At 40.0% G+C, this 24,000-nt stretch overlaps 1 protein-coding gene across 4 annotated transcripts in view; it reads left to right on the top strand.

Annotated features, from left to right (window-relative positions):
• LOC135100455 (neural-cadherin-like) overlaps window positions 1-24,000 on the top strand; it is a 78,226-nt gene that overhangs the window by 5,853 nt on the left and 48,373 nt on the right. For all 4 annotated transcript variants that reach the window (XM_064003369.1, XM_064003370.1, XM_064003367.1 and 1 more), the window contains exons 3-5: window positions 10,174-10,349; window positions 10,987-11,133; window positions 12,030-12,206. In XM_064003369.1, the coding sequence (XP_063859439.1) occupies window positions 10,174-10,349; window positions 10,987-11,133; window positions 12,030-12,206 (500 nt within the window). The remainder of the gene's footprint in view (window positions 1-10,173; window positions 10,350-10,986; window positions 11,134-12,029; window positions 12,207-24,000) is intronic.

The following is a 24,000-nucleotide window of genomic DNA, read 5'->3' on the forward strand; positions in this document are numbered from 1 at the left end:
CAAATGCATATGAGTAGTACATCATTTCCATAAGCCTACTTAGTCAAAAGACAAAGAAAAACATGGATATGATATATGATCATCGTATGATTTATCTGAGCACCATTGAAAAGAGAAAACTCCCGTCACAGTATCATATTTAAGTAACAAGAATTGCGTCTCACTGGTTGGTGTTCATGCTTTGGCTACTATTGGCGATCAGTAAAATTGCCATTGGCAATCTTTCTGAGCAAATTATGATATTATTTGATATTATTAACACAAAAGCGTTTCAGCAACTTGGATAACTCGTCTTGCTGTCAGTGGGGTGTTACGAAATTACACACGACTCTTGCACCACAATATTTTATTTAGCTAGACGAGAAGACAATTCATAGCAACCAAAGGGTTCATTTGCTTTGTATAATATTCCACTTTTAATCTGGAACAATAATAAGCCTTTCCTCATTTGCAACACAACCAAAAAACAGCGTTACGAGCCATTGCTCATGTTATTATTATTATTTATTTATTTTTTTTTTTTTTTAGAATCTCAGGGGCCACCATTATCAAGCTTTTTGTTTTTTGTTTTTGTTTTGTTTTCCTGAGGGGCACAAAAAAGTTTCCTGGATGGTGGAGGTGATTTGGCTTATCCACCACCTCTGTCTGTATTACGTTTGAATCTCAAACAAGCAGCTTACAAGTCATCGACTCAGCTTGCAGTGCGCTCTTGTAGTAATGTTCTATTACGAGCGTTAATATCTTGACATCGAGTAGGGGTTCAGCTCGTGACACGGATAAATGCTATAACAAATTTACAAAAGGTAAATATATGAAAACCATCGCTGCAGTTTATCATATGAAACTTGCTTGTATTTATTAGTAGTACTATACAATCTAAGTTCAGATCCACTTTATTATTGCATATTTGTTTGGTTTCTTTCCATCAAAGATTCATTGTGCATTAATTTAGCAAATTTCGTAGCTTGGTATAGACAATGAAGTAATTCTATGACTTTAGTTGCTGCTAATAATATTATTTTACAAAGGATAATTATCATTTGACGGGACATTTCACATTTCCTGCAGCGATGGCAGCATGAGGCGTGTGGTCCTGAGGGAAGAGCACGAGTAGCCCCTCGACTTTAAGAGACGTTTGTAATGGGCATCCGAATTGCCGCCCAATGTAAACACAAACCATTGTTGGCTGGAAGCATGTTCCTTCCCTTGACGTGGAGAGAGAGAGAGAGAGAGAGAGAGAGAGAGAGAGAGAGAGAGAGAGAGAGAGAGAGAGAGAGAGAGAGAGAGAGAATTTAATAACATTGTGAGAAGTACTTATTGCGCAGCTGACTATTCTGACTTTCCGTACTATCACTGCTGCCTGTGATAATGGCCAGTACAAAACACAGGCATATCTCTGCCATGGAAACGTACTCGTAAACCTCACGCACATTCCTTCTCTGACTCTAAAACTGGAAATTATTGACTCAGCTTCGTGTCGTAGTCAACAATAGATAGTTTGCTGTACCACAGTAAACTAACTAAAACTCACACTTATCTGACAGCTGCCGCCTGCCTGGAGTTATGCAGGATCTATTTTACGATACGGCAAAGTTTATTTCGTGAAAATATATGTGTCTTAACAGCCTCAATTATCTTTGTGGTTTTTGAGGAATAGACAAAATATCTCCAGTATTTTCTTTTCATCGTCTTCTTCTTTCCCTCCCCTGTCGGGATGTCACCATTGCGGGCTCTTCTGCCTTTACATACAAGTTCATCACTCACGCCTTTGCTACCAATTTATTCAGGATTTTTTTTCTTCATTCTTCCTCACTCTAACTTTTTTACGCCTGTTAACATGCCTGCGTCTATGCAGGTCTGGACCCTGCCTGGGAAGGATAGCGAAGCTGTTAACGTCCTTAAACTGAGCAAAATGGATTTTCTACATCTAACAAATGTGTTTTGTTGTGCAGAATTTACCACATTTAAAAAATATATCGTATTTGCTGCAGTATTGTTGTCACAAACAAATATATCTAAACGTTCAGTTTTGTCCGATGACTGTTTTATATTTTAACAATATTTCTTTCCTGTTTCAAATACTAAGAGTATAGTAAAAAATATAATTAAAAGTATTGTGGGTGTGTGCAAACAGGCTGCCTGAGTATGCATCGTTGCTTTCTATGTTTCAGTGCACACTATCTATAATTCTTACTTCCTGAATTTCTATGTAAGTGGCTGAAGTGCCCAGAGAAGGAAGTCTCAAACTACAATCAACTCTCGATCTTTTATCTGAAAGACGATATGCATTCCTCAAACAGCGATCCAGTAACAGTAATTGAATAACTGTCTGTCCTCAGTCTCCTAAGGCCCCTCACGGCGACGCATCCTTTGCTGTCTTCCACCTCTGTTTCACGGTTACTGCTCCTCTGAAGTTGTTAACTGCACGCCTCGCCCCTTACCGCCATCACGCTGCACCAGACTTTCTATTTACTTTCGTATTCCCTTCACGTGTCAGTAAAATGTTAACCAGTATCCCACTTCATCGCCTTAATTGGTGAACTTTGATACACTCAGCTTCGTATTGTGAAAGGTTACAGCTTTTTATTTGAACTGCATTTAACAAGCTGTACTGGGAGTTATTGAGCATTTAAGGGTGTGTTTTTTTAATGATTCAGGTGATAGTTTAACATGGATTCTACATCATCAATGACAGAAACACCCATGAGATCCTGACTGATATTTCTGTAGCCTTTGAAATATAATCGTTATAACAGGAAAAGGCTTTTTTAGTATACGGGTTTTTCCTTTCTTCCAATGACCCGAACATTTTCAGGAAAGGTATTAAAACTCTTCTGGAACTAGACTGACCTAGATCCTTTTTTAACATTTCAGTAGAGCGAGGGTCAGTGAGTAGTTTTCTACTGGCCTGTTGTTGTTTTTTCTTCCTTTCTTTCTTTTCTTCCTTTCTTTTCCCCCCATCTTTATTTTTTGTCTTAATCTCTTTTTCATGTGTGTATACCTCTAAATATTGAATTCTTATACTTCCTGCAGGCACAAGAATGTAATCAAGGCACAACTTCACAGAAAAAAACTAAGTTGGAGGAGGCCTTTGTTCTACAGTACAGTCATCGAAGCTGAAGATGATAATAGCAGTTATTATTTAATGACATTAATTAAAATTCGGCCTTAGCAGAATTCATGTCACAAATATCAGGAACGCATTCCTTTGTTACCTGATCTCACGGTGCAGTTAGCGCGTCCGATCAGCCTCGAGGGAACTCACCATGTCCTCTTTAGCCTTACGTTTGATGTCCACTTCCGATGTTAAACCTTCAAAGCCCACCACTCGTACCGTAATTTGCTGCTACTAATATCGTGGAACATCAAGTGCTGTCTGTTTTGTGTTCAGGCCATATTGTGTTGACCGGCTTTGTGGAATTAACCGCAGTGTTGTGGGTTTTTTTTTCACATTATCAGGAGGTAAATAAAATGAGCAGGCTATATTCACACTGAAAACGTTTTGCATCCAGCAAAAACATGTTTTGAGGAATGTAATTCACGTAACATTCCAAAATACATTTCTCTCACGTGGTGGGAAAGTAACAAACTCTCACCAACACACTTAAATTCACTAGCTGTGTACAGTCCTTGTAAGCTGCCACCACAGCGCAATTATGTGGTGTGGGATTGTCAGGACTGCAGGGCAGGTTCTAGTCACGTCAAAAGGGAAAGAGAGCGAGGTGACTGTTTTGACCTGTAGCTTTTTTGTTATAAAAGGTGACGGCATGTGCTATGATAGTGCAGCGTCCCGGAAGTGCCTACAGCGTTGTTCACCACCCTTACCTTTGTTCGTTTCCCCGGCGCCGCCGACTTCTGATCTCTCTAAAATTTCTGATTGGGGCAGATCAAACTTAATATTGTTCAGTACCTCAAAAACTCAATTCCTCCATCTATCAATTCGACACAACCCTCCAGATAACTATCCCCTCTTCTTCAATGACACTCAATTGTCCCCTTCTTCTACACTGATCATCCTCGGTCTGTCTTTTACTTACAATTTAAACTGGAAACTTTACATATCATCTCTAGCTAAAACAGCTTCTATGAAGTTGTGTTCTGAGTCGTTCCCACCAGTTTTTCTCACCCCCACAGCTGCTAACTCTGTACAGGGGCCTTATCCGTCCATGTATGGAGTATGTTTTACATATATTGAGGGGGGGGGGAGGGTTCCACTCATACCGCACTTTTAGACGGGGTGGAATCAAAAGCTTTTCGTCTTATCAACTTCCCTCCTCTCACTGTCTTCAGCCTCTCTCTCATCCCCGCAGTGTTGCATCTCTTGCTGTCTAACGCTATTTTTATGCTAACTGCTCTCTTGATCTTGCTTACTGCATGCCTCCCATCTTCTTGCGGCCTCGCTGCATAAGACTTTCTTCTTTCTCTCATCCCTATTTTGCCCACCTCATTAATGCAGGAGTTAACCAGTATTTTTAATCATTCATCCCTTTCTCTGGTAAACTCTGAAACTCCCTTCCTGCTTTTGTATTTCCTTCTCGCTATGACGTGAACTCTTTCAAGATTGAGGTTTCAAGACACTTATCCTTTAATTTTTGACGACCGCTTTTGACTCTGTTCGGGGACCGGCACCTCAGTTGGCTTTTTTATTATTATTATTACAATTGTGTTGCCTTTGGGCGGTGCCCCTCCTACATAAAAAAAAAAAAAATAGGAATGTCGCAAGAACAAATGCAGGTGACATAGGCAAACATCACATCCAGAAGAGCTGAAATATTAATCACCTCCCGTCATGTGTTTCTGTTAATTATTCTGGTGCTGTGCATTTGGCTTGTTCGGTCGTAACAGACTTGACATCGGTCTGTGTTTGTGTGTGTGTGTGTGTGTGATTCTCCTACGGTCGTCTGCTGGTCACCCAGCCAGCCGTTCCCCTACGGAAAGAGCTCAGAGCTCATAGTGACCAATCTTTGGGTAGGACTGAGACCACACACACCACACACCGGGACAGCGAGGTCACAGCCCCTCGGGTTACATCCCGTATCTACTTGCTGCTAGGTGAACAGGGGCTACACATTAAGAGGCTCGCTCATTTGCCTCGCCGCGGCCGGGATTCGAACCCGGGTCTTCTTGGTTGTGAGCTGAGCGTGTTAACCACTACACTACGCGGTAGTGTGTGTGTGTGTGTGTGGTGACGGGACACGTGCGAGGCCGGTGTGTACTTTAACGAGGGTGTGCTCAAACAGAACGGGAAAATATTTAGTAGAAAAAAATTGAAAAAAATGCAAAAAAAATAAATAAAAAAATAAAATAAAGAGATACATAGATTAATGTATACGAGAGAGAGAGAGAGAGAGAGAGAGAGAGAGAGAGAGAGAGAGAGAGAGAGAGAGACGTCGATTTAAGTAGTTACCCAATTAGGCACAAATTCTGCATCCGTTTTCAGTAATACATGGCTGTGAAACATTGTTAGAAGAAAGGCAATTGTATTACTTCAGCTGTTCACTCGGTTCGCTCAGAAATGAAACACTAATTGTGAGGAGACACACGGTGCTGAGGGAGGGAGGCGAGGTGCTTGGAGGTGCTCTCATTAGTCTCTCGGACGTGCTGGAGCAAGGCCAGACGTCAAGGGAAGGAAGAGGGTGAGGCGTGACTGGGATTTGTCGAACATGCAGGGATTGCCACGTGTAGGCTTGGTGGTCTCCTGCAGCTACCCTTGTTATTGTTTGGTGTTATATTGTCTCAAGTAAATTAGATTCTTTCGATCATAAAAGACATGCAATTTTTTTTATATTTTTTTTATTCTTTATTGATGGTGTGATATATCGCAGAAATGAGAATATAAAAAGATAACAGGACTTCAAAATACGAGTTGCTCTACATAAGGTGGTTCCATAGAATCTAAGTTTACTATCTGTCATCATCATCATCATCCATAAATTTATCCAACCCACTCTTAAAACTATAATGGCTGTGTATTCACCACGTTTGATAGGTTTGTTCAGATGAGTTTTTGTTCATTTCCGTGCTGCTTATCGTGACGAAGAAATCATTTAGGCATCAGGAGATGTCATGCAAATATTTGAATTAAAATTACACCGAGACACTTCATTCTTGCGTGAAAGACTTAACATGATGAGAAATTGTGCGATGCGTGGTTCACTTTAAAAAGGAGATTGATATTCCGTAAAAAAAATTAAATAAATAAATAAAATAATAATAATTATTATTATTATTATTATTATTATTATTATTATTATTATTATTATTATTATTATTATTATATAATAATAATAATAATAATAATAATAATAATAATAATAATAATAACTTGCATATTCCAATCGAAAATGATGAAAAAATAAGTTGTATGTCAGTGGTGGTTGATAGTGATGATGATAGTTGTTGTTCTGGTAGTGAAGGTAGTACTGGTGTTGAAGTTGGTGTTGTACTGGTGGTAGTACTGGTGTTGAAGACTATGGTGATGGTAATAGTTATGAAAATTATAAGGTTATGGTTGCAATGGTATTGTATTGGTACTGAAATCAATAATATCTGAATGGTGCGGAGGGTTGTGATAGTAATGGTGTTGTTAGTAATGGAGGTGGTAGGAAGGTGTTCATAATAGTGATGATGGCAATTGTATTGATGATGGTGGCTGTAGTGGTGCTGGTGACAGTGATGAAAACGATGACAGTGACACTCGTATACTGACAATAGTGGTGATGGTAACAGTGATGGTGGTGGAGGCCGTAGCGGTGCTGGTGACATGGTGAAACTGGTGAATGTGATACTCGTGCACTCAGGATGGACAGCAAATTTAGAATGAAAACAGAGACTATTAACCAAAAGAAACTAGGATTCAGCTCTCATCCTGTATGGTCAAGACTTATAACACATCCAGCTAGGCACGTATTCAGAAACACTTTGCTCTCTCACCAAGACAATTTTCAAAGACCACAGAAATAATTAGCAGAATTCTCAAGACTACTTTTTCCTTTCAGTTATGTAGAAATCCAGTTAATCCAATACTAGAACCGTAAAAATATCCTTAAAACCCCGTGTATTTCAAGTAGGGCCTTTTGAGATTAGTGGAGGTGCGGCGCAGAAGTGTTTCAGAATATGAGCCCAGGTCACTACACAAACCACCTCATAAATAAAAGCTGCTCCTCCGCCATTGTACTGAAACCATAGTGGAGAATGTCATGCCTGATTACATCCCATTGACTTTTTGTTCCGGTGGCCCTAAGGCTTTTAAAACTTTGGCACTTCATTTTTTATATAGGGAGGATAAAGTTAGGTGAAAGGACGCGAAGTGAACACAAAGACAAACTCCTTAAACACAAGTAATGAAGAAACTTGGTGTGTGTGTGTGTGTGTGTGTGTCGTTATCTAAGAGAAAAAAAAATGTGCGCACCGGAGTCAATATTTCTTCGTTTGTTTTGAGGAGGGAAGACTGTGTTTCGAGATTGCGTCAGGTTATTGTGATGAAGTCCATAGTTTAGTGAGACTTGTAAATTGCCCATTAAGGTGAGGAGATGGAGAAGCTGGTGAGGCTATTTGGCCTAGGCAGTGGAGTGTACTTCCGCCACCACCTTCAGCAGCCAATAGGTTCGTGAGGGTTCTTACTTTTTTCTTCAAGCCGATGGTCAGTTGGCATTGGTGAGCAAGGTATGCTTCGGCCATCACCATCATTTGCAGGAATTACTATTAAGCTGCAGGATAAAGGCAAGTTCTGTTTATTAACTTTCATTTCTAGCCGCTTTTCGTTTATTGCTATTTTCCTAGGTATTTTATTTTAACCCTCTTCTCATCCCTAGTCCATCAAGGATATGCAGGGACATTAGCGAGATGAAGAAGCCACGTACCGCGATGCGAAGGAAACGATCTTTTTATCCTTTGTGGAAATTTTTCAGGGCTTTTTATTTTTTCATGGTTCGGTGACATGAACTGAGCGGCCAAGTCTCCTTTTTCGTCCGCGGAATTTTTTTTTCTTTCTTTTTGTATTGCCATTCTTCCTACTCAAAAAATCCTGAGAAAAATATGTACCGAAGTCATTATCTGCAGAAGCACTGAACAAAGAATGAGAATGAGGAAGTGGCAGTAAATTATCATACATTTGAGAGTATTGGCATTCCAGTCATAGTCTTCATGCTTACCTCCTCGTCGGTAATCAAATTTACACCCATTTCCAGGGAAACAGTCTTCAATTTTTTTTTGCTGCTAATCAAATCTATGCTAAATTGCAATAAGATACATCTCATACTTTGTGTTCTACTAATCAGACGTGATCTCAGCAAAATACGTATATAGTTTTTGTCTTCGTTTACTAATTGCCTGTTACCTGAGCGACTCCATTGTGACGCTGCCTCTCTATAACATCCCAGTGCTTCATAGTTTTCAGACCGTAATAGGAACAGCAATATTTGCAGTATTAGTGACAAAGACAAACATTGCATGGAAATCCAAATATAGACATTAGGGATAGACATTTCTCGTTGCTATTGAAATTTTTCTCCACCATCAGACTTGCCGGTGCTTTTTGAATAATGAATTGCTGAAAATACCGGTTGGTTGATGCGCGTGGGTCGGATCCAGCTTGCCCGCAGCTCACGGCACCACCCACTCACTCACTCACTCACTCTTTGATGATTTTCTTTTTCCATTTTTTTTTTTTTTCTATTCACAGTGGTATGAAAAGCAGTAGTGATAGGAATGAACAAATAGTGATGACGAGATAGCTAGTCTTCTTTTTACCCATTGCTCAAAGCTTGTCCACATCACGCTTTGCAACGCATGATCGGAGACCTCCTGTGATGTGGAAATAAATCGCCTTGTAGTGCTAGGTCTTGAGGCTTCGCCAGGCGGGAATATATGTACAGACCACTGCCAGTGTCAGCTGATTAATAATATTTTCTTTTAGATCTTAGTGACAGCTAATCAACGACATTATCATTAAAATTTTCCTTTTAGTAATTTGAGCCGTGTAACATTTCAGAATGTGACATCCTCCGTATTTTATTTTATTTTTTTTTAAGATGTGTTGCAGTTTACACATAAAAGATACCTTTGAGCATCCCAATACAATCATATAATACCACACTCAGGATTTTTTTTTTTTTTTTCAAACATGATGGATGGCATGGGTGTCTGGAACTCTCGACACAACCAACTGGCCAGACAACGCGCACATTGGGTTTCCAGACAACAGAAGATTGGTTTTCAACGCCACCACTAACACAAAACACGCTACAGACCACAATGTGGGTGCGGATTCGGCTTTGCCTTCATTGCACTTGTCGGAACCGATGGTGTAGTCTTCAGCGAGTTGGGTGCACATCAAAGAGGTCTCCAGTCCCAGCTTTATTTGAGACAATTTGGACTTCTCTTATTTGGCATTACGGCTCCTGTTCATGTATTAGTTAATATGGTAGGGATATAAGCCGAGGAGCTGCAACCGTGCAGCCCTGCAACCCCTCCAAGACATGATAATCCAGCGTGACGCGTCAAATGGCGTGATCCATCCCACCTAACGAGGATAACTTTGTCCTGCAATGACATATAGTAGTATTATCATTATGAAGATGAAGATAATGTGTTCTCTCCGGTGGGCAATTAATTATGCGTGAGCGTCAAACTTTGCATAAAAAAAAAACAGCAGAATTTTAGCTTCATTTAAAATTAAGAACAGCACTAACATTGAAGAAAAAAGCATGTTATGTCCATAATAAACTTACCCTACTTTAAAGCACGAAGTACTAAAGGTTTAATTTCTTGAGCGACCCCATGAAATAATATTTAGAAAAACATGCATGCTCCAGTATTATTATAAAAAAAGATAAATAATTTGTCGTTTTTACATTTAAAGTAAATTGTGCTTTGTTAACGTTCGTAATTGAAGTATCCATTTTACAAATCAATTATTTTCAGTGCCCAGAAACGTTTCCATTATGTATGTAAATTCCAATAACATTTAGCCTCTGAACCTCCCCCCCCCTTTCTCTCTCTCTCTCTCTCTCTCTCTCTCTCTCTCTCTCTCTCTCTCTCTCTCTCTCTCTCTCTCTCTCTCTCTCTCTCTCTCTCTCTCTCTCTCTCTCTCTCTCTCTTTCTCTCTTTCTCTCTCTCTCTCGATCCCTGCCTCCCCACCACTTACACCCTTTCCTCCTGCCACTCCCGCAGGCACATGTACTGTTATCATACGCGTGTCTGACATCGATGACAACCCGCCTCGTCTGGCCAGGAAGAGATGGGACCTGACTGTACAGGAGACGTGGGGCAACTCGGGAACAGCGAACACCACACTGCTGGAGATTGCCGCCTCGGACAGGGACGCCGCCAGCTACTTCTATTACAGGGTGAGACGTCGAGTGAGGAAGGATGCATGGGTATGGGTTGCACGAATTGTTTCTCTCTCTCTCTCTCTCTCTCTCTCTCTCTCTCTCTCTCTCTCTCTCTCTCTCAGTAACGAGGTGAGGGAAGAGATGATATGGTGGGATAGCAAGAGAGAGTGTAGTAGTATTAGTAGTGGTGTGGTAGTAGTTGTTGTTGTTGTTGTTATAGGGGTAGTAGTAGAAATAGAAGTTGTTGTCGTTGTTATGATAGAAGTTGTAATGGTTTTAGTAGTAGTAGTCGTAGTAGTAGTTGCTGTACTGTTAGTAATAGTAGTAGTAGTAGTAGTAGTAGTAGTAGTAGTAGTAGTAGTAGTAGTAGTAGTAATAGTAGTAGCATTAGGTGTACTGTTAGTAATAGCAGTAGCAGTAGCAGCAGCAGCAGTTGTAGTAGTAGTAGTAGTAGTAGTAGTAGTAGTAATTCCATGGAACAGAGCACCGGTTAGCTTCCAATTAGTGTGCGTTACGTAAGCAATATTGTTACCTGTAAACCACACGTCAACAACAGAACGTCTTCCTTTACAGCCTTTCCGAAGCACTCCACTTCGCACTTTAAGACTGAATATACATAAACATCACCAATGGCTCCCCACCTTCCTCGCAGGTATTGGCGGGAAGCGGGCGTGGGTGGCAGCTGTTTACGGTGAGGACGGTGGGCGCGGTGGGGCAGCTTTACGCAACCGAGCCACTAGACTACGAGGACGAGACACACCGGCAAGGCTTCAAGTTCACGGTGCAGGTGACGGACGGGGTGAGTGTCGGGGGAGAGAATGAGTGCCTGTGAGTGGCGGGCGTCGTGGTGGAGGGTTGTCGTGCCATCCATCAAGTTGAGATCGGTATTCTCCAGAGCAGCAGGAGTGTTAATGCCTATGATCTATGTATGAAAGGGGAGTTGAATCGTATATAAGTAGTGAGAAGGGTGGGGTTGGTGGTTGATTAGTATAAGAATAGTCTAAAAGGAGTTGAATCGGCTTAGTATCAATAAAAAATGGTAGTGAATTGTAAAAAAAAAAATGATGAAAAGAGATTGAGTAATGTAAGAGCATTGAAAGGAAATTGAATTATGTAGAAATAATGAAAAAAGAATAGTAATGTAAGAGTGGAAAATTAATTAAATTATTTAAAATACTGATACAGTAATTGAATACTATAAGAATGGTGCAGAATGGATGGAAGAGAGAAAGAATGGCGATAAAAGGATTGAAGATTATAAGAATAGTGAGGAAAAGAACTGAATAGTGTAAGAAAATAGCAGTTATAAGAAGACAAAGAGTTAACGTTATTGTTTTGCTTGCTGTTTTTGTCGTAAACGTCTGATGCCCTGAAAGGAAAACAACGAGGACTTTTGGGACACACTACTTAGCGTGCGTCCATTAGGAAGGAGAAGGTTACAATGCCTTTCCCCTTCGCTTGCTGCATGCACGAGTGTTTCCATCGCTCTCGAAGTATTTACTATTCACCTAACCTGTCCCCCTCACGCCTTCCTTCCACTGTCTCTTCTATTTCCTCTTTCACCCCTTTTCCCTATATGACTTTTTTTCCCTGTCCGCTTCTCTTCCCCTTCCATCCATTTCCTTGTTGTTTCCCTACTATCTACTTCGTCATCTTTCCCTTTTCCTCCTCCTCCTCCTCCTCCTCCTCCTGTAGGGTCCTGGCGCCTGGAAAGACCCGAACCACATGGACTCTGCCTGGATCTCAGTAAAACTCCTGGACGTAAATGACAACCCGCCGCTCTTCGCTCGCCCGCACGCCCACATCACGATCAGGGAGGACGCCCAGCCCGGAACTCTCCTGGCCTCGCTCCCCGCTCACGACCCTGACATGGTGAGTGGGTGGCAGTGGTGATGGTGGAGGCGGTGGTGATGATGGTGACGGTGGTGGGGGTAGTGGTGGTGGTGGAAGTTATCGACTTTTACAATAGCACTTTTTTTATCCTCATTTTTCACCTTTAGATCGCAGTGTGCGCTCCATTCTTTTTTTTTTTCTTTTTTATCTTTTCCGGCGTTCATTGATTTCTTTTAACCTTTCTTTTCCCTCCGTTCCCAGAATTCTTTTTTTTTTTTCTTTCTGTCTTTATCTTCACTATTGCACCATGATTCATTTAACCTTTTGTCCGAGTCTCCACAACAGCGTAGCAGATTTTCTCTTTCCCTCTATATTGTCTGTCTTAACCTTTTCACTAAGACACGAAACAGTTAGCAGCACCGGAAGCAAAAGCACAAGAAAATTAGTGATAAAAAAGAGTATATTTTGCAATTTCTTCCCAGTTCATTGATTGAATATGGCTGTTGAACAAGTAAAGATGTCTCAGAGTGATTAGTAATTAGGGAAAGGTGTACCAAGTGGCAGTCAAAGGGTTAACTATCCCTCCGCCGCTCCTTCAGTATTATCCGGTACCAGCTGCCCTTATGCTAACCGTCTTGTTGCTTCCTAACCATCTGTTTATTCTTAGTTATAATCACCCACAAAGCCTCATTCCTTCCTTCTGAGCTTCTCCTTGCATCCCGTGGCGGACTTTCTTCTTGCATAGTCCAGTGTTTACTCCCAGTCCGTCCCCTGTCCATTCCTCTCTTCCTCCACCGCTCCCTTGGCCCATAGATTTTAGAAAATGTTCCATTCGGATAAATTATATGCCTTTTGTACATACAGGGACGCCAGGCACATTCGTTTGCCATCCTTATTTATTCACTGGATTGTCAACTTTGAAATAGATATCGCTCACACACACTCTCATCGCTTATATATATATATATATATATATATATATATATATATATATATATATATATATATATATATATATATATATATATATATATATATATATATATATATATATATATATCCACCATTTAGCTTATTGCCATCACAGATCTTTTAACGGACCAGTGATTGATATACAGTTTATCAGAGCTACGTTGCATTCCTGTGCGTATATAACAGCTAACTTTGTGTTTCCTTTTTCTTGATGTACTGAACAATAGATATAATCTGTCATTTTTTTTCTTTTCTTTACTCAAACTTACTCAAACTCAATGCACAATAACTATGTAAATGACACCTTTTGCCATTTACCTTTCGAAAAAAAATATATATTTGCATCTTTTATTTTGTTTTTACTATTCTAGAAGCCGACTGTACTTTTATCTCATCTCTTCCCTTTTTTTACCTGAGTATTTTACCTGCAATTTCTTTATCTTCTCTGCCTACGTGCTATTGTTTTATTCTATATTCCTTCAACCAATTTTTTTTTTTTTTTCGTTGCAATCACTCTGACAATCAATCTTGGTTTTTCAGCATCTCTGTTCCTTACTTGATACTTTTCGTGAAGTAAAATTTGCAGCAACCTCTTCTTTCGTCTCTATTAAATCACCCCTTCTTCATTCATTCTCTTGAACGGCATCTTTCCATGTTTCAAATGCTGATGTACAACTTTTTACAGCAGCACCCTCGCCTCCTTGTCGACACTCAGTCATCGTTTCTGCTTCATTAGACAGTCTTCGTCTTTCCATTTTCGTAAGGCTTCACTGGAACATTAGTACATTTATCAAAAGAAAGCGTCAGCTGGATTATATTTTTGTACTTTATCAGGCATATATTACTGGTACTCCTTTCCTTAACTTCTGACATCACAGTTCCACAAAATCCATCTGTGGGATACTCTTTACGTGCTCTTGAACTGTAATCAAAATTTAAACGATGAGTAAATGTAAAGTCGAGAAGGGACGTGTGCGTGTCAGACTGCATTCTTATTACGAGCATTTTTGACGCATATTTACATTATTATGCGACTTGGAAATATAGCATACAGTATTGTGTTTAGTGGCGTAACAGAAAACGGACACGTTGTCAAACCGGTGATGTGAGCAAAAGATCGTGTTGTTTTCTTAGTCGTCTTCTAAGGGAATACCGAGAAATGCCTCCAGAAACATGTGTAGCGCTAACATTTCTTGTTGTATTTTGAAAGTTAACATATCAACGACACTACGAGTGGTATAACGTGTGATCTGCCTGGCCGGGGACTACAAAAGTCGACCAAGGCTTTCTTTTGCACATAGTTATTGAGGTGAGCTTCGCGCTGCCCGCACTTACTCGTCATGCTGCCAGAATTCTTAAACAAAAGTGGCAAAGCAGAATGAAGCGTATTAAGTTAAACATAATATAATACACTTTAGATTGTGAAATTGCGTAGACGACCGTACTCCAAAGAACAGTTATTTTCCTAGTAAAATCATTCTGAATTTCAAAATATAAGGACATCGTTAACTGTGAACATGAAATATGCTGAGCATCGCACCATGTGTTACAAAGAGACTTGATGTGTGCCAGAACTGTTCATTTTCGAGTTACATTTATTTTTTTTCAGCATCAAATATACATGCTAGTATTGCGAATAAAGTGAATATGATGACAGTCTTTCCCTTTTATTTTCAAGAATGGAAAGCGTTTACCTACGTAAGTCAAGCCTTAATGCGACTTCAGTTATATTATAGCTCTGGTCTCCTCACGTTTCAGAGAATGCTATAAAGTAAGAATCACTCAGATGAAGTGGCTTTTGTTGCGATGTTGCGATGATATAACTGCTACATTTATAAAGCGCTGCCTTCACTGATGGAAACATGGTGTCTACCTGAAAGCGTAGAATTGCAGCAGTTCCCGTAGGCGAGAAGAAACATCATAAAATTTTGCTCGCAACAAGCTCTTCTTCCTTAGCAACACAGGCGGCAGAGGGCAGGAATATTCTGTTTGTGACCGAGCACTCCAGCACATCACGATATGAGAGTTGAAGTATTAGTACATGTCACCAGCGTTTGAATACGCAATGAGACGTAGTTGCGTGTATCGGACTCTCTCTCTCTCTCTCTCTCTCTCTCTCTCTCTCTCTCTCTCTCTCTCTCTCTCTCTCTCTCTCTCTTATTCCGAGCTTGCTTCGCAGTGTTTTCTTTACTTTCCACGCATTTTTTTTTCTTACGCCTTCCTTTTAGTTCGTATTTAATCTGCCAAGTCTGAAAAAGATGTCAAAATAATATATATATATATATATATATATATATATATATATATATATATATATATATATATATATATATATATATATATATATATATATATATATATCTCTCTCTCTCTCTCTCTCTCTCTCTCTCTCTCTCTCTCTCTCTCTCTCTCTCTCTCTCTCTCTCTCTCTCTCTCTCTCTCTCTCTCTCTCTCTCTCTCTCTCTCTCTCTCTCTCTCTCTCTCTCTCTCTCTCTCTCTCTCTCTCTCTCTCTCTCTCTCTCTCTCTCTCTCTATATATATATATATATATACGAGGTGTGTCATTAAAGTTCCAGGACTGGTGTCCTAAAAGATGAATTTCAAACCCAAGCCACAAACCACCATATTTCCCCTTCAAAGTAATCCTTCTGGAGTATACAACTGCGCTCCCAACCCTCTACAGTCACTAATCTTTTTCTTACGTGCTTTTAAAATCATGTCCTCTGTTGCAGGTCGTTTAACAATGAGCGCTGAACAGCGAACAAACTTGAAGTTTTTGGTGCAGTTGGGGAAAACGCCGTCAGAAGCACTGGGTATGCTGCAAAAAGTGTACGGGGATGAGACAATGTCACGCTCACGTGTTTTTGAGTGGTGCAAGAGGTTCAAAGAGGGCCGGGAGGACGTGGAAGATGACCCCAGGAGTGGAAGACCCTCAACGAGCAGGAATGAGGCCAATGTTGAGCGTGTCAAGCAGATGGTGCGTGACGATCGTCGGTTGACTGTTCGAAAGATCGCAGATGAGCTTGGCATGAACCACAACAGCGTGTGGAAGATTATCACTGAAGATCTGGGCATGCGGAAAGTCTGTGCGAAGATGGTGCCGAGACTCCTGAACGATGACCAGAAGGGACGACGCATGCAGGTGTGTCAGGACATCCTCGAGCGTCTGGAAACTGAACCAGACTTGCTCAGGAGAGTCATCACCGGCGATGAGTCCTGGGTATTTGAGTACGACCCGGAGACCAAACGCCAGAGCCTTCAATGGAAGAGTCCGGCGTCGCCACGGCCGAAGAAAGCAAGGCAGTCCAGGTCCAGCTTCAAGGTCATGTTGATCGCTTTCTTCGATGTGAGGGGCATCGTCCACTGCGAGTTCTTGCCACAGGGCCAGACAGTCAACCAACATGTGTACAAAGAAGTACTGCGGCGTCTGCTTCGTGCAGTGCGCGAGAAGAGGCGGGAGTTGTGGCAGGGCAACTCGTGGCTGCTTCACCACGACAATGCGCCTGCTCACAATGCCCTGAGCATCAGAGAGTTCTTGGCCAAGAAGAACATCGCCGTGCTGGAGCAACCGCCCTACTCACCTGACCTCGCTCCGTGCGACTTCTTCCTCTTCCCCAAGCTCAAGGAGGTCATGAAGGGGACCCGTTTTGATGATGCGGACGACATCAAAAAGGCCGTGACGACGGAGCTGAGGAGCATCCCGCAAGAATCCTTCCAGCAGTGCATGCAAGCCTGGCAGAGAAGGATGGACAAGTGCATGCGGTGCCAGGGGGATTACTTCGAAGGAGATAACCTATAGTTTGTAGCCTGGATGTGAAATAAAACTTGTGTGGCACCAGTCCTGGAACTTTAATGACACACCTCGTATATATATATATATATATATATATATATATATATATATATACTCGTACAGCATAAGTCTTTTAATTTCCAGTGTTTTATGGATGCATGTCCGTCGCAGCATTAAATTAGTCTTTTTCTTAGATTTGTTGTTTTGATTTTTTTTTTTATTTGTTCGTTTTCAATTCTTCCCTGCTCGTAGTTCTCTTAGTTTTCCATTTTGACTTTCCTCCTCCTGTGAATCTCCCTCTAACATGATGTCAGGGGAAATTATGTACATGCAAATCATTTTCTCCTCGGAGATTATGACTTAGTAGTAGTAGTAGTAGTAGTAGCAGTAGTAGTAGTAGTAGTAGTAGTAGTAACACTACTTCTTACGCCCTCAAACTTTTCTCTATCCATCCCATTCTTCAGTATTTTGATTAACTTTCATATTTTCATTCCTCTTGTCATGTTTTCTTTGCCTCTTCTTTCACTCCTAACGTTACTTTAAGATTTCACCCTTCCACACCTTCACCTTTATAACTCTTTCCTCCTGTTCCTCTTCCCCCTTTTCCCACCTCACTGAACTCAGGGCAGCTTTTTCCATCGGCTCATATTATTCAAGACACTCAGTCACATTGGTGTGCTGTATATAATCCCTTTACCAACTCTTCTTCGCTCTCCAATCCAAATCCATATGTTGCTTCCATCTAGGGATTTATTCTTGCGCTCAGACTCTGACAAACTCCAGGGGAAAAATACATTCTGTTCTCGGGAAGTACAGTTGCAAATCGACGGTAAGGCTTGTGAATATATATATATATATATATATATATATATATATATATATATATATATATATATATATATATATATATATATATATATATATATATATATAGATAGATAGATAGATAGATAGATAGATAGATAGATAGATAGATAGATAGATAGATAGATAGGCTAAAAAGTTCAAGTCACCAGGACCTGATGAAATATATCCCAGAGTACTGAAGGAATGTAAAAAGATTATTAGTGAGCCGTTAGTTTCTGTCTTTAGGAAATCACTGGAGTCGGGTGAGGTACCAGTAATGTGGAGGCAGGCTAATGTAGTACCCATCTTTAAGAAAGGGGATAAAACTTTAGCGTCTAATTATAGACCTGTCAGCTTAACTTCAGTTGTAGGTAAAATGTTAGTCAATAATAGCCAGGAACATTAGGGAACATTTAGACAAACATAACTTGATAAATCAGTCACAGCATGACTTCACGAAGGGGAAGTCTTGCCTGACAAACTTGTTAAGTTTTTACAGTAAGGTGTACGAGGCAGTAGATAATGGTGATAGTTATGATATCTTATATCTGGACTTTAGTAAAGCATTTGACAAGGTGCCCCATCAAAGGCTCCTGAGAAAGGTTAGGGCGCACGGGATAGATGGGAAGGTGTTAGGTTGGATAGGGTCATGGCTTGGTAACAGGCGACAGAGAGTGCTAATAAACGGCTCGAAATCCGAGTGGGGTCATGTCATTAGTGGGGTGCCACAGGGATCAGTATTAGGGCCATTATTATTTCTAATATATATCAATGACTTAGATAGTGGAATTAGTAGCGATGTTAGTAAATTTGCGGATGACACAAAGATAGGTAGATTAATTAGGTCAGAAGCGGATGCCATCGCCTTGCAGACAGACTTAGATAGAATGAATGAATGGACGGATAGATGGCAAATGCAATTTAATATCAATAAATGCAAAGTGCTTAGCGTAGGTAGAGGAAACCCACACAATAGGTACACATTAAACACCCAAACTCTGGTAGGTACAGGGTACGAGAAAGATTTAGGAGTTAGAGTTAGCTCTGAACTCCGTCTAGGGAAACAATGCATAGAAGCCAGAAACAAGGCAAATAGGGTACTAGGATTCATTTTTAGGAGTGTTAAAAGTAGAAGGCCGGAAGTAATATTAAAGTTATACTTGGCGCTGGTCAGACCTCATCTAGACTACGCTGTGCAGTTTTGGTCCCCACATTACAGGAAAGATATAGGTCTATTAGAATCAGTACAGAGGAGAATGACTAAAAGGATACAGGGGATGAGGAGTATTCCTTACGAAGCGAGGTTGAAGCGGTTAAATTTACATTCTCTAGAGAGACGTAGGTTAAGAGGGGACCTGATAGAAGTCTTTAAGTGGTATAAGGGTTATAACAAGGGAGATGTAAGCAAAATTCTTAGGATCAGCAACCAGGGTAGAACAAGAAATAACGGGTTCAAGCTTGAAAAATTTAGGTTTAGGAAGGAGATAGGAAAAATTTGGTTCTCAAATAGAGTGGTAGATGAGTGGAACGGACTCAGTAATCATGTAGTTAGTGGTAGGACACTAGAGAGCTTTAAGAGAAGATTAGACAGGTTTATGGATGGGGATAACAGATGGAAATAGGTAGGAGTGTTTCATACAGGGACTGCCACGTGTAAGCCTGGTCGCTTCTTGCAGCTTCCCTTATTTCTTATGTTCTTATGTTCTTATGTTCTTTTATATATATATATATATATATATATATATATATATATATATATATATATATATATATATATATATATATATATATATATATATATATATATATATATATATATATATATATATATATATATATATATATATATATATATATATATATATATATATATATATATATATATTGTGTGTGTGTGTGTGTGTATTTCCCAAGAGGCCAGATTATATTATTGTCATTTTAAGGAGAGAGCAAATATTATCGTCATAATTTTCATATCCACCGCCGCCACCACCATCGCCATCTCGGTGGACCTCATGGCTTTTGTTAGTTGAGCTGGAATCTCATACTAAGATGAAGAAGAATGTTTTTTTTTATTTCAGATTGATTATTTGTGTAGAAAAAAATCTGCGAATAGTTTCATAGGATAAAGTAGATCCACAGTATTATATAGTTGTATGAAATGTTTGATAATCTGTTGTGCAATCGTAAGGTATGAGTAAATGTATGTGTGTAAAACAAGAAATAGAAACATACCGTAATGTCACAGAGTTATAGTAATATAAGTAATGATTATAATAATAGTGACAAATGATAGTAAGAAGTGGTAAACGATTCATGTTGAAAATATCATTTTCCTGAAAACAACATTGTTTGGAATATATACAGTGTTCAAATGACTGTATAAGATTAAAAGAATTTGTGACATCTGTATGATATAATGTCTACGGCATATGTGATAAAATAAGTCAGTTATTACATGTTATATAAAAATAAATTATTCCATCATGAAAAGCGGAAAAAAAAAAAAATTAATTTAAGATGATGAACAATGTAAAGGGGTTACTACACATTATCACCACCACCACCACCACCATCATCATCATCATCATCATCATCATCATCATCATCATCATCATCATCATCATCATCATCATCATCATCATCATCAACAACAACAACAACAACAACAACAACAACAACATGATAACTACCACTACCACTACTACTACTACTACTACTACTACTATTGCTGCTGCTGCTGTCGCTTGCAGTGGTACTGGTTCTGCTGCGAAGAAAATAACATAAGGAAAATGTTAAGGGTCAACTGACCTACACAGAGCAGTTCTTGAGCGCTCAAAAAAAAAAAATAATAATAATAATAATATTAATAATAATAATTTCCCATCTCTTCCATGTAACCAGTTTCCTGCTGAAATTATCTTATGTCTGTGCATTACATTCTCATGTGTTTTGCCCGTCCACAACCATGTATGTGAACCATTTCTTGCCTATTCCTTTTATACACACACACACACACACACACACACATTTATGAAGACTTTTATATTTTACACACAGACTCAGGAAAGAGCGTAGCCTCTGATAGCACAGTTAGATGGCTTGCATAATTTAAAGAAAACGGAAGGTAAGATAGGAAGTGTTCACAGTTTTAATCATAATTGCGTGAATCTGATTGTTGCATTTTCAGTAACATCCGTGAATATGATGTTGATAGTACTTTAGAAAGGAGAGAATTGTCCGTATTCTGAACTGCTTTGTTTTCTCGTCAGAATTACTATCAATGGCACAAAAATGATTAAACAGGCTTTTCCTGTTGATGAGGCAGAATCTTTGTTGAAACTCTTTCTCTTTTTCTTAGCCTGTAACGCCGGCTGGCAGTTCTGCTGAGTTTAAATGGTCGTCCTACCCTAATATTTGTGTGGGAGTTTAGAGGACCAGCCTTCGCCTGTGGTGGAGTAGGAAGGTTTTCAGAATGACATCTCTAGAAAGACTCCTGCCCTTTCCCAGAGCTCCCTGATACAAATGCCGTCAAATACAAGACTGATGGGAAGCATTTCGCTGTTCTTCGGCTACTCGGCGATAGCCAGCTTCCGATAGGACTCGAACGTCCGAGTGTTGATTTTTTTGTCACCACCTCGGTAGAAACATAAAGACATCTTCTAAAATTTCAATAACTTCCACTAGAGCCTATCGGAAAAGCCGAGATAAGACTCCAGAACGTTCAAGAATACGGGCCAGGGGACTGACGAAATTAAAAATGTATGAGCTCTGCAGCTCAGGAATGCGTACTGTTTTGGGTTTTTGAAGTCAGTACCTTTTATAACATCATTTTTTTTTTCTTTTTAAGTAAATACGTCACGAATTATTACATGGCACAAAATACAAATTAAATCATAGTCACCATGTACAAGGTGGTAGCAAAAAGTTCTGAGATTAAGCCCATGAACAAGAAAATACTACTTTAAGTTTGGGCATGTATGTTATAGTGTTCACAGGAAACGAGCACACACACACACACACACACACACACACACACACACACACACACACACACACACACACACACACACACACACACACTGTTCCTTTCCCGCAATTTTTCAAGGCCCACTGAAACGATACATATTTCACTACAGGGGCAGAACATATTACACTGGTTTGTATCATCTCACCATAACAGCAAAGTAACGAATCAACACCTATAGTAATTATAATAGGAGTAGTATTATACTGGATTTCTAGAAAATTGACGTTACCGCAAATCCTGTTTCATTTTTTTTTGTTTAATAGTGAATCTAATAGTATGTGTGTGTGTGTGTGTGTTTATGTAGGAGGGACACCGGCCAAGGGCAACAAAAATCCAATAAAAAAAAAAAAAAAGCCCACTGAGATGCCGGTCCCGAATAGGGTCCGAAGTGGTGGTCAAAAATTGAAGGATAAGTGTCTTGAAACCTCCCTCTTGAAGGAATTCAAGTTATAGGAAGATGGAAATACTGAAACAGTAAGGGAATTCCGGAATTTACCAGAGATGGGGATGAATGATTGGGAATACTGGTTAACTCTTGCATTAGAGTGGTGAACAGAATAGGGGTGAGAGAAAGAAGAAAGTCTTGTGCAGCAAGGCTGCGGGAGGAGGGGAGGCATGCAGTTAACAAGATCAGAAGAGCAGTTAGCATGAAAATAGCGGTAGAAGATAGCAAGAGATGCAACATTCCGGCGATGAGAGAGGCTGAAGACAGTCAGTTAGAGGAGAGTTGATGAGACGGAAAGTTTTTCATTCCACCATGTCTAGAAGAGCAGTATGAATAGAACCCCCAGACATGTGAAGTATACTCCATACATGGATGGATAAGACCCTTGTACAAAGTTAGCAGCTGGGGAGGGTGAGAAAAACTGGCGGAGACGTCTCAGAAAACCTAACTTCATAGAAGCTGTTTTAGCTAGAGATGAGATGCGAAATTTCCAGTCTAGATTAAAAGAAAAGGACAGACCGAGAATGTTCAGTGTAGAAGAGGGGGACAGTTGAGTGTCATTGAAGAAGAGGAGATAGTTGTCTGGAAGGTTGTGTCGAGTTGATAGATGAAGGAATTGAGTTTTTGAGGCATTGAACAATACTAAGTTTGCTCTGCCCGTATCAGAAATTTTTTGAGAGATCAGAAGTCAGACGTTCTGTGGCTTCCCTGTGTGAACTGTTTACTTCCTGAAGGGTGGACGTTTATGAAAAGACGTGGAAAAGTGCAGAGTGGTATCATCAGCGTAGGAGTGGATAGAACAAGAAGTTTGGTGTAGAAGATCATTGATGAATAATAGGAAGAGAGTGGGTGACAGGACAGAATTCTGAGAAGCACCACTGTTAATAGATTTAGAAGAACAGTGACGGTCTACCACAGCAGCAATAGAATGGACAGAAAGAAAACATGAGATGAAGTTACAGAGAGAAGGATAGAAGCCGTAGGAGGGTAGTTTAGAAATCAAAGCTTTGTGCCAGACTCTATCAGAAGCTTTTGATATGTCTAAGGCAACAGCAAAAGTTCCACCAAAATCTCTAAAAGAGGATGACCAAGACTCAATAAGGAATGTGTGTGTGTGTGTGTGTGTGTGTGTGTGTGTGTGTGTGTGTGTGTGTGTGTATTGGACCATAAGTGCCTTTCATATTCTATTTCATGTTTATTTGTAGTGTGTGGAAGTTTGATTGTTTCTACATTTTTATAAAAGAATTTGAGATCAATAAAAATTACTTACATAGTGTGTGTGTGTGTGTGTGTGTGTGTGTGTGTGTGTGTGTGTGTGTCTGTGTGTGCATGGGAGCGCTTGCGTACAAGACCCTTCGTGCTTGTTTTTTTTGTGTGTACGTGTGAGCAAGGTTTTTACGGATGTGGTCTGTTGCTATTCATGACTACGGGGACTTGAGAACGTCGAGCGTTTAAGGCTAATTTGTTTACAAAACGGTTTACGAAACGGTCATGTGGCTCAGAATCTCATTTCGTTGGCTTATAAATGGAAGCTCATTTCGCGTTATTAATTTCACCACCAACTCCACCTCTAGCACACCACTATCACCACCACCACTACCACCACCTTCACCACTGACACTCCACCTTCCCCATTAACCACCACCACCACCACCACCCGCCACAAGCACCACCACTGCCAACAACAACAACAAAAATAACAACAATAACAACAACAACAACAACATAAACAACAACAACAGCAGCA

Source organism: Scylla paramamosain, chromosome 5 (assembly GCF_035594125.1).
Source record: "Scylla paramamosain isolate STU-SP2022 chromosome 5, ASM3559412v1, whole genome shotgun sequence".
NCBI lineage: Eukaryota > Metazoa > Arthropoda > Malacostraca > Decapoda > Portunidae > Scylla > Scylla paramamosain.